Below are 12,943 nucleotides of genomic sequence, written 5' to 3' on the forward strand. Positions count from 1 at the left end.
TTTGTACTCAAAATGGCAGTTGTAACAGATAGAAATGAGTAAAATTAAGGACTTTAACTAAGCACTTTTAAGGATTGTACAAATCCTGGTGATCGGACACTTCAACCACCAGGGACAAAAGATACAAACACACAGCAAGCACATAATATAGAAAGCAGTATAAAATGCTTTATTAGAACTAGTAGCATATAATATGTGGTTTTGCAAGAGATGTTCAAAGTTCCAACCATATACATGTACCAACATATAATATGTGGTTTCACAAGAGATGTTTAAAGTTCTAACCACTCACAGTGTTGCATGACTGAAACCAATGCTGCATGGATTGTTAAATATTTCCAAATATATTTAGAATTTCATGGATAATAGCAGTGGCAATAAGCGATTCTTGCCATAAAATTTTCACATCAGAAGCAACAGATGTTATGTATACACAATGGCCTTGAAGGTCCTTCTGGGAGGAAAACATCACTTTAGCATAAATTACATGTATATATGGGCTATGTGACATGCCACCAGGCCAAATCTATTGAGCGCAAAGACCCAGTCCAAAACTCAGATACGAAAATAGCATAATGGGCTGTAGCCATATTATGCTGGAACAAAAACTGGTGATGCAGAATCACGAGAAATTCATTAATAAGGCAAAGTCTTCTCCAGAAAAGTCTAATACTTCTGAGAATCCAGTCAGATGATAACAGGAAGATGCTAAGTGAACAGTCATCCACAAGATAGACCTAGCCACACATTAATAGCAAAGTGACATTATGCAATACACGATTGCATAGCTTGTTGGTTCTCCTGAACCTACATGTGTGCACTGGGGAGACTGAAGACTCCTTCATGGAAAAAAGGCACTTCGTCCAAAAATAGACCACAACTTGGAAATTCCAGACTGCCCAGTTTTCACGGCACAAATGATACACACAATACGTAACCTTCCATCTGTGTAAATGTATTGCAAATGAAAGAGGAAAACCGAGACACATAGAACATACTATACAATGGCTTGAGATGTTCTCACAGTAGCAGCCTGAATTACTATGCACAGCATGCAACACATTCTCTTCCATAATGGGAGTTAGAGCGCACTCTGCATTCTAATGCTGAAGATCCATATTCATGATGATTCTAATGCAAATGTCAAAAGGATCTTTTACAACACATTCTTGCAACAGCTTGTCCATTACTGTCAACCAACCCATACATGAAATACATGTCAGCACTCATAAACAATGTCTATTTTCCACAGTGTTGGAAAGGAGATGCCGACAGGAAATGTTTTCATACAGCACCATATGGTCCCAATTTCCTATGTAAATACAATTCACACTGATGTTCTCTATCTACATTTAAGGTTTGTATGCAGAGTTTTGAGAAATCTGCATAATAACAGAGCAATAAGGCAATGATGTATCTAAAGATTACATACATCATGAATAAAACTAGTAGATCATGATGACTTTTGTACAAAAGTTATCTGACTCAGCAAATATTTGAAACTAGAGTACACTAAATGAATTATATCTCTAGAAAAATGTACTGAATGGATATAACAAATGATTTGCCGTAAGAAAAAAATAAAGGAAAATAAATTCATTTTAAAAAGTAGTGAGCTACGTAAATTCAGGCTATACATTTATTTGCATAGAACAGTAATAAAATCTTTTTGCTGAGTTCTTATAACTCCTTTCACTTTTCTTTTTAGAAAATAAATTTGAAAAATTTATTAATTACAACATATGCAAAACAGTTGACACATTCAACAATATATGTACGCATCATAAAAGAAGAAACTTCAAAATAAACTCTCTACATAAACAAATGCTTGCAATAATTTTTTTTCCCTTAAACATTAGGTTCTTAAATTTTTTGGCAGTTTTCCCCAAAAAATTTTTTTGTTGATATTTGAACTTGGGTATAACTAACAGTGTTCAGTGACTTTATATTACTGGCCATTTGGTTGGCAAAAATTTCAATAATGTTACTCGTTTTTAGTGCATAGTTTTAAAACAATTATTTTGATCATATAAATTAAGGCTTACAATTTTAATTGCTAATGCTTAATTTACATAAGTTACAAATATCTCATAATTTGTTGACAATAAAGCACTGTTTGTTTTAAAATGAATTTAGAGGTATTTCTTCATGTTTTACAATTTTAAGTAAAATTTTCAGAATAATCACAAATATGATATATACAGTTAGAAAGCATATGTGAAATAAACAATTCTACGAAACCTGGAACTTTTAATTCTGCAGCTAACTTTTCGGAAAATTTTCTGGCACAATATATACATTCCTCCATTTCTACGCCTTGTACAGGAATAAATGGGCAAACATCAAGAGCTCCAAGACGAGGATGTTCTCCTAAATAGTATAGATTCAGAAAAAATGATAAGTGCTTTATATTTACACATTCATTTATGAAATAAAATAAGAATACAAGAGCAGATTAATAAGCTTTGCTTCAAATATTTTTATTACACTAGACATATCTAGATAAATTAATTCTGTGTAATCATATGGTACCTCTCTTTAATAATCAGGTACTTACAGATCCCATTTTATGTATATCAAAATAAAACAATTTTCTTAAAAATTGTTTTGAAAATATTTTATTCAAGCAGCATGTCATTATTGAATTTTTAACAATGCAAAAAAGTTCCTCCAATTGAAATTAACAGATGGATGCAAGATATTTATCTCAGCCAGTACATTCTATTTAAAAAATATATTCACAACATTTGATTTTACTTTTGGTTTTGAATTTTACTTTTACCCTTGCCTATAACAGATGACAAAACACGAATTGAGTAATTAAAGAGTTAGGTTTGGGGGCAACTTCCCCAGATTTTAAATTACGTTCAAAAGGGTTTCTGTAACATTTTCTGTGTTACCTGTATTTATTAAATATCATGTTCTTCACACTTAAACCATACAATTCAGTTCAAGAGCAATATCACAAAATAATTTTAAATTAAGCATATCTTTAGAATTTCCGATACACAGTTTCATGCCCTGGAGATAAAAATGTTTTTTCTGTACAACTTTGCTATTGGTTGTTTTGAAATCCTTGAGTTTGTTAATCAAAAATTCATTAAAGTTTTACAAAATATGAAATTGATAATAAAACAAATTCCAAATTTCAATTTTGGGCTTCCAGATAGCCATATTCGCAGCAAAATTACGTCATTCAAAATTGGATGGCTCTAGGTATCATTGTTTGATTACAATACGAGAAACATAACAACATTTATGCAGCTTCCTCATTATTTAATTTCTTCAAATATAATATAGGGCAATAATATTCGGTTGTAACAGTTTGAAAAGTGAAATGGTCATTCAGAGTGATTCAACACAAAATTGCAAAACGAAAACAATAGTCCCTTAGGGACAAAGCTCCTTTGGACTAAAAATAGTAAAGTTTTCAGACTTTATATTATGTCCAAAGGGTCTTTTTTTTTCCAACGTTTTGTGTGTAATCTTCATTTATTAAACATCATGTTCTTTGCACTTAAACCACATAAAATTCAATTCAACAGCAATATCACAAAATATAAAAAACAGCATATCTTTAGAATTTCTGATAGATAGTCTCATGAGTTGGAGATAAAAACTCCCCCCCCCCGTACAGTGTTGCCATTGGCTGCTTTGAAACTGTTGTGTTTATTAATCAAAAAATTTATGAAAGTTCTAAAAATCTGAAGTCTGAAATAGATAATAAAACAAATTCAAAATTCAGGCTTTTGGGTGGAGGATTACGCTATTCAAAATTTGATGGCTCTAGGTTTTTATTTTATTGAAATATTTTTTCTCTTCATTTTTTCTTAAAAATTGGAGGTAAATTTCACCCACAGGTTATCATAAGATAGTTTATAGTTGATGTTATAGTATACAACACGGATCTTTAACTAAATTATTAAATATTAATATTTTTAGATTAAAGGATAATGAATGGCGGTATGTATTAGAAACTTAATTTATGAGGTTGTTGTACCAATTTTTTACCGTCAAATTCAAACTGCATTCATGGAGCGAAAAATAATTTATACATTTTCTAAAACATACAAGCAGAATAAGGCATGGCAAATTTCTATTCTGCTTCACAATGTAACAAGCAGTAAAGAAGACCTATTTGAAGTGGTTAACAAAAAATTTTCACGATAAAGATTTCTTATAAAACTTAACTGTTATAGAGTAATAATGATACCTTTATGCTTTGACATATCTATGAGATCATATGCAACTCTTGCTGCATTTAAAGCACCTTCTATTACAGCATCTGGTGAACCAACAAAAGTATAGACTGTTCTATTAGTTGATGGACCGGGATCAATATCAAGTAAGGAGACACCTTCAGTAGAACGGATGGCTTTGGATATGGCATCTATAATCTAAAAAAAACAAATGATGTTATATATATATGTGTGCTTGTTAGAATAAGGTTTTGATATAAATACTTAAGACTAAGGAATGAATATGCATTTCTGTTACATTCAGAAAGTTGTAATGGAGATTTCTGATGTTGAGACTTATTCATAGTTTTTTTATAGTACACTACGCATGGCTTATAAATCAATCACAAAATACTCTTTAATAGATTATAAAAAAATCTTATGATTGTGATTACTAATACACATATCATAAGCAAAAGTTTATTATTAATATACGATTTAATGATATTTTATACTTAATTTCTGTTTCCTAACATTGGCAAGCTAGGAAACTTAAACGAATTAAAGTTTATGAATTCACATTTGAAATAAAGAATTTTGGGAAAAACCACTGTACACATATTGACTAAAAATGAGATGAATACATGTTAAGAATGTTATAAAATAAAAGACATTAACATAAGTATGCTAACGTATTATTATGTCAATATTTTATTGTCACAATAAGTGAACAAAATGATTTGATTCCATTTACACATAGCCTAAGTCTGCAGGTTTCTCCCATTCCATTGGATTGATTGTCAATTGATTTTAATTTGCCTTTTCCATGTCTCAAGAGCGTGGCTTAGAATATATTTTAGATTTACATATAACATTGTTCTAACAGGTATTTTTACACAAAAATCAGACTTTTTCTGAAATAACATACAAATTTTTTCCCCACATCTCGATTCTACAATTCAAATCATGTGCCAAATTTTGTACAAAAATTACGAGTAGTTTTTAAAAAATTAGTTCTCAAAATTTTAGGTGCTCCATGTTAATTGAACTTGGTTTATATTTATTAATGCCTTTTTTTTTATTAAACTTCTTTTATTCTTGTTTAACATTTCAAAATTTGTATTTTAAAATAATTTTTATAAATGTTTCGAAAAAAATTTTGAATTATAATCTATAAAACTTTTATCATCTTCTTAAAGTAGACACATTTCTAAGCATACCTGGAAAAAATTAGAGTCTTTTATTCAAAATTTCCTAATATATAAATGAATTTACATTTTGACATATGTATTATTATAAGCGGTAATGAAAATGTGGTTTACGCACTTTGTTAAAACGATTTGAAACAATGAACGATGTAGCTTTTTTCTGCTCATGCACCAATGAAAAAAAGGGAAATTAAGTAGGTTACTGTAAATTAAGAATTTCGCCAAGTGAATTATTCTTGGCACAAACTGAAAAAAATGAGCCAAGATAAATTTTTAAATTTCTTTAAATTTTTTTAATTCCAAAAATTCCAAAATTTACTATTTAGGCACGAGTTGTAGGATCGAAATATGGAAAAAAATTTGGTATGTTATTTCAGAAAAGTTCGATTTTGTGTAAAAATACCTATGTTAAAACAATGTTATATACAGTACAAAGTCTGTAATCTGGACATCCATTATCCGGTATGATCTATAATCCGGACGTCAAAGCTACAAACTTTATGTGCATGCGCGTTTAATGTATAACGGACGGTATAAGCTAGGCTAAAATTATCTATGGCATTTCAGTTAATGTTGCAGATTGTGCTGTTCCTTAATCTTCTAATTGGATCCGGCTTATTATTTTTTGCAGACTGTTAGAACAATTTTATAAAAATTAAGCTTGAACTTTCGATTATGTCAAAAAGAGTTTCCAATTCTGGAGCTGCCAAAGGATCTACAAAGCGAAAGCATGTTTCGATGTCCATTAAACAGAAAGTGGAATTGCTGCAAAAAATGGATAAAGGCCTATCCGTTTCAAAATTATGCGAAAAGTATGTCATTGGAAAGTCTACCATACATGACACAAGAAAAAGGAACTTTTTGAATTTTTTGTGGAAGCATCTTAAACAACTTACATTAAAAGAAATGTTTAATAATGTAAACAAATAAATAATCAGCTTTTTTTTTTTTTTTTGTAAATTCTGATACCCTTTGGATCATAATTGTTCTTTATTTCATAAATTATGATTTCATATTTTTAACTGTATCATTTCTGCACACTATCTTACCAAATTTAAATTGATGATCTATAATCTGGAAAAACCCCTAATCCGGAATCGCCGAAGTCCCGATGAGTCCGGATTATGGACTTTGTACTGTATAAACTTAATATATATCCTAAGCCAAGCTTTCGAGGCATGGAAAACACAAGTTAAATTTTGACAATCTGTGCAATAGAATGGGAGATTTAGGAACAGTCCCATTTGTTTTTGCAAGGTGTACTTTTGGCGGGATTCTCGCTGAGGCCAAAATGTTAATCTAATGACCTGAGTAACAACCCCAACATCGCATTCAGGTGAAAATAATGCGACACTCTCTGTGTTATCCACTGGAATACTAGGGAGTAAAAAAAAAATTCTGTAGTGATAAGTTTCAAGCCAGAAAGAAAATACATATGATGATCATCTTGAAAATATTACCATTTATGTTGTGTTAAGCACTGTAATGAATTAATATTTTCTAAGCATTCATTGTTTTTAGTAGATTTAGTAAATTTTAATTTCAATATTTTCAATTTCAATATATATATTTCCAATATTTTCAATAATTTCAATATTTCAATATCTTAACTCTTTCGCATCGAGAGAGGACAAAATCTCAATTCCCCAAACATCGAAAACGCCCGTATCTAAGAATTTCTCTTGAAATGCTTTTCCTTCCCCCCATGACAAGTTGAATACTACAGCGCTAACAGTAGCCTTACTTAGTAAAGCGAGAACTTCTTTCTTCGATGCTTTGACACTGCGTAAAGTTCCCCCTTGGGACGGGATTGCAACTTTGGTCATCAAAAGCTAAACACTGACAGTAAACAAAGGAAAGGAAGGAACAAAGGAAACAAGGAAGCTACTTTTAGTAGCTTCAAAAGAATGATTGACGTGTGATTTAACAACACCTGAAAGCAATGAGTAATGCAGTAACGTGATGGGGGGAAAGCACTGGCTAGGAAATTATTCAGGCGTTTCGGGCGTCCAGCCGATGTCTGAATGCTTGGGCGCTTTGGGCGACTTCGATGTGAAAGAGTTAATATATAATAAGACACTGATTCACTTTTTGATAGGATTATAAAATCTAGAACATTATTTATTAATAATCAAAGGTGCTCTTTTTCCCTAGACAGTATTACATTGCTAATATTTTTATTAGGAATTTTGATTGAATAAGAATCAGATGTTATAAAATTTTTACCACACAAAGAAAAACATGGAAGGAAAGTTAAGATAAAAAGCAGCTCAATCACATTATAGTCAACCTACTTGTGTGATAACCTCTTTAAGATGATTACCTCAGAAAACGACCAGTCTTTATGAAAACATAAACACTGGTATTGAACATCATTTGTTTAACCCTCCGAGTGGCACAGGATTTTAGATGTGTCATGAAAAACCAGTATTCAAACAGATTAATTGAATTTGTATAATTGCTGATTTTAGTCTCTATTTTCATAAACTTACATTCATTAAGATGGCATTTACATTATTAAAGAAAGTAAGAAAGCAAAATATCTTAAATTATAAGCTAATATATGCCAAATAAAAATTCTCATGACCGGATAAAACCAGTCATGCCACTCAGAGGGTTAAAATGATGACCAAAGAAAAAAAACAAATCATCTGAAAATGTGATTATCTTGGAAAAATGTGTGCTCTATTCTGTAACTTTCTTATGATAAATCAGCAATTTATGATGATATTTTTGTTATTCTCAAAAATAAAATAATAAATATACAAACTCTGTCCTGCAAGTTTGGTGAATGTGTCTATAGTTATAATGGATAATTTTCTTAAATAAAACAGCTGTTACTGTCCTTGTATCCCTGTTGAGGACAATGCATATCTGGGAACGGTTATACAAGTCCTGGTACAGTCGTTTTTAGGGATGGCCTTCAGCTGGGTCATAACATTATACAGTCAAAAGTCTTTAATCCGGACTCATCGGGCGATTCCAGATTATAGATCATCAGTTTAAATCTAATAAGATGGCATGCAGAAATTATAAAATTAAAAATATGAAACCGTAATTTATGAAATAAAGAGCAATTATGATCTAAAGGGTATCAAAATTTACAAAAAAAAAGCTTAATATTTATTTGTTTACTTTAGTAAACATTTCTTTCAGCGCGCGCATGCGTAGAGCATACATCATGCATAGTCGAAATTAGGAAATTGCAACCAGAAAACTATTTGATGTGTATTCGTGATATTTATATTGACGAGGAATTTGATTTAAATCATATCAAAGACGGAGTACATAGAGATGAAACACTAGATTTAGTAAGGAATTATAAGCCAAATAAAATAAAAACATCTGCCCTGAAGATAAGGATAGTGGTGACAGATCAACTTCCAGTTCATTGCGTGCCATGACGTTCCCCCCCCCCCACAGAGCAGCGTGGAATTGATAAACAGATTTCGGAATGGTTACAGAAACAAAGGATATGCCTTTATCCGTTTTTTGCAGCAATTCCACTTTTTGTTTGATGAACATCAAAACATGACTTTGCTTTGTAGATCCTTTGGCAGCTCCAGAATTGGAAATTCTTTTTGACATAATCGAAAGTTCAAGCTTACTTTTATAAAATTGCTCTAACAGTCTGCAAAAAATAATAAGCCGAATCCAATTCGAAGATTAAGGAAGAACACAATCTGCAACATTAACCGAAATAGATAATTTTAGCTTAGCTTATACCGTCCGTTATACATTAAATGCGCATGCGTAAACGTATTATGCACATGCGTAAAAATATTATGCACATGCGTCAATGCATAATGCATTGATGCATGCATAGAAAGTTTGTAGCTTTGAGGTCCGCATTATAGATCATTCTGGATTATGGACATCCGGATTAAAGACTTTTGACTGTATTCTCTGTCCCAAGCCTTTGGCCCTTCAGAGTTGATTTCAATTTGGGGAACAAGAAAAAGTCTTGGGGAGACAAGTCTGGGAAGTAGGGTGGGTGATTCCTGGACACAATGCTCCTGTTGGCCAGGAATTGTTGCATTGGAAAAGAAGTGTGGGGGTGGGCACTGTCATGCAACATTTAACACGGTGTCATCAGGAAGGAATTATCAATGGATGAGACCCTCAGAGTCGAAGTACATTACAAGCACTGTCTCCTCGCTTCACACCTTCTTGCTTTTCATCAACCTAGACTCCACCACTCTATATTCTGATGTTTGCCTTCGGGATTATGACCTCAGACACCAGGTCTTGTCACCTGTGACGATGGTTTTCTATAAATTTGGGTTTTGATATGCCCTGTCAATGAGGTCTCCACAGGAATCAAGACAAAGTTGCATTTGTTCCAAAGCATGGGCCAGACTTTGGAGCAAAGCTTGCTTTTACCCAAATTGTGAGTCACTATGAGGTGGCTGTGTCACAACCAATTCTGACTTTTTTCACTAACATTTGTATTGTCACTTGCTCAGGCCAGTCTTGATATGTCTGGCACTGAATACCGTGAGCAATATGACGTCATTCACTGAATTTTTTGGATAGAGGTTGTATATATATATATATATATGCCATATCTGACAGCAAGAAATGAAGATGCATTTGTATATGTAATAAAAAGCATTATTTAATAAAAAATACAAAGGAAATGGAAGCAAATTATCTGAATAAAAATACGGGTCTGTAAATTATCAGACATGCATTGATTGATTGCTAGAATAACTTGTTTTATTCCAGTGTTTACTTTTCTGAAACATAAATTAAAAATTCTATAAACATATAATTTTATTGAGGGAAACATGTTTTCTACATATTATACAGTAATTGCAAAATTCTACAAATATTAAATATTTTTAACTAACAAAATTTTTTCTGCATATTGGGCATTAAGATATCAATTAAATGCAGCCTTTGCAAAATAAAATAAATAAATCAAAAATTCATTGGCTGACTTTGAAAAGTCAAGACAGGCCACATTACCCCATCTTGAAAGTGTCGTATAATTAAAAGCTGCTTCTTCTTTTCTCTTTATTTTGGTTCATAATTTATTTCACACTTTTTTTTAAATATTTAAATAAGGATCAGAATATAACAAAACAATTTCATTTCTTAAAGTTAAATGATATTTTTCTAATTCCTTGAAGTAATAAATGACCTTCAAACACTTGACCCCAAAATAGCTGATTATGGAAATCAGATATGTTAGTTATCGCTCTCTCATAAGCATGAAAAGAAAGTATAAAAAGAAATAAACATGTTTCTTATCAAAATTTTTCTGGAATGCAAGTAACGGAAAAAAAAAGCAAAACAAATATGAATTGAGAAAGAGACTGAAAAAGAGAAACTAAACTTGTTAATTCATATAATGAGGGCTTTTAAGATGGCAGACAGAAAAACGTACTTTTACATTACAGATTTAGATTTACAGTTTAATACAGTCAAAAGTCTTTAATCCGGACCCATCGGGACTTCGGCAATTCCGGATTATCGATTTTTCCGGATTACAGATCATCAGTTTAAATCTGGTAAGACGGCATGTAGAAATTATAAAATTAAAAATATGAAACCGTAATTTATGAAATAAAGAGCAATTATGATCTAAAGGGTATCAAAATTTACATAAAAAAATCTTAATATTTGTGTACTTTGTTAAACATTTCTTTCAATGCGTGCATGCGTAAAGCATACATTACGCATAGTCGAAATTAGAAAACTGCAACCAGAAAACTATTTGATTTGTATTCGTGATATTTATAATGATGAGGAATTTGATTTAAATCATATCAAAGATGGAGTACATTGAGATGAAATATTACATTTAGTATAAGAAATCTGTAATTACATTTATTTATACAAAACCTTCAAAATCTGACTCATTGATGTCAGAATAAAGTAAATTTAACAAATCACCATTAAGGTCAATTTTATCATTCTATTCTAAATCACTTCTTCCAACATCACTATATTCACTTTCATTTTCTTTTTCGATGATTTTCGATTTAATGAAAGCCGGTCATATCAGCTCGGACTGATTGCCATGTGTTATAGATCCAGCAAGCAGACTAAGTTTTTCTCATTCGTCCGGAATTTGTGAAGGAATGGAGTGCACTTTGCATCCATTCCTCCGACTGCTTTTATAGTTCATGCTTGAAAATTCCTGTTATAGCGAGATCTAGAGGCTGTGAAATTTTTGTAAACCCACCTGGTATCATTGAGACATCCGTGCTAAGTTTTTTTTGCTTCAGATCTTATCGTATCCGTTAAATGGGATCGTTCTGAATCCAGAATGATGAGTCCTCATGGGTTGGAAAAAAGCACCTTTCCTTTTATGACAAATTTCTCTCAGCCAACCATCATTTCTTCACATATCTGTCCTTTTTTGTTTGTGCAAATAATACTCCTTTAAGGAAGTTTCCTTTCGAAACTGTTTTTCTTTTGAAAATTATTAAAAGGGTTAACTTCTCTCCATTGGCGACACAACCCAAAACACAAGCAAAAGAAGTCATTTCATTCCCGGTTGTTAACACTGAAATAGTTTGTTCACCTTCTGAATGAACATTTTTGCTCTGAGGACAGTCAAAAGTAACGGGCACTTCATCCACATTAATTATTTGCCCTCTTTTCAAATTTTGTTTTTTAATTTTCTTACATGTGTATTCTAAAAAAGCTATCTTTCTTTTTTTTTCAAGCCAGTCCACGGGAAGCTTTTGTCCGACTGTTGTTTTGTTCCTGACAGATAATTCCTTTTGCTTCATGAACCCAAAACACCAATTAGGTCCTCCAACAAAATTTTTAATGCTCATTTGCTATTCTTAGATATTTTCTCTAATTCTTCTTGTTTGAACTTCCACCATCGAATGCATCGCTCCTCAACTTGAAATTCTTTACCCGCAGCACGATTTCCAATTTCGATCGCATTCTTCACTGCCGAAAGCTTAAAAGCAGCTCTATAACTTTTTCTTCAAGAAGGATCCGTAATAATATTTTTAAAGCGCGAATAATAAGGCTAGCAAAAAGCCAGCTACAAAGCAGTAAAAACGTGTAAGAATGAACACAGGACTTAAAAAAGTAAACGTAGCTGTTTCCACTGAAACAAGAAGCCATAGGAAAACGTGGGCAAAACTACGGAGTTAGCAGAAAAAACATGCATCATTACGGTGCCTTTACAGAGAGTGCCAAAATTGAATGCAGTTAGGCGAGTTTGAACTTATTGCACTTAGCGCAATCTGAGGTTAGAATACTGCATCAAATTCTCACTGTTTCGCTTGTGTGTAGCTTGCGATCTGAACTAGTTTTCAGGACAGAGAAAAAACAAAATTCCCTCAGATATGCTGCCGACCTAAATTTTCAACTTTTAAACATGTATAAGTTGCGGCTTATCTACCCGAAATCACGGTAGTTATATCGTCAAGAGTTTAATCTTTGGATTATGGTAACTTGGCGATTTTTTCGCGAAAATTTGGCAACCAACCCTGCTACAGCAACCTGCTAGTTTTGTTTTGGACGCCATTTTGTTTTCACGAAGTAAAGACATGTTTTCTATTTCTTTACTCAACATTTTTTCCA

The 12,943-nt window shown here is 32.0% G+C and overlaps 1 protein-coding gene across 1 annotated transcript in view; it reads right to left on the bottom strand.

Annotated features, from left to right (window-relative positions):
- The window catches only part of LOC118187350 (formimidoyltransferase-cyclodeaminase-like), a 64,448-nt gene that overhangs the window by 38,731 nt on the left and 12,774 nt on the right, over positions 1-12,943 (bottom strand). The window contains exons 2-3 of the mRNA XM_085812177.1: positions 4,214-4,397; positions 2,242-2,370 (exon numbers count right to left, since the gene is read on the bottom strand). Of these exons, the coding sequence (XP_085668303.1) occupies positions 2,242-2,370; positions 4,214-4,397 (313 nt within the window). The remainder of the gene's footprint in view (positions 1-2,241; positions 2,371-4,213; positions 4,398-12,943) is intronic.

This window comes from Stegodyphus dumicola, chromosome 2 (assembly GCF_044657685.1).
Source record: "Stegodyphus dumicola isolate Sdum_Otavi_A_Nest chromosome 2, ASM4465768v1".
In the NCBI taxonomy this organism is placed as follows: Eukaryota; Metazoa; Arthropoda; class Arachnida; order Araneae; family Eresidae; genus Stegodyphus; species Stegodyphus dumicola.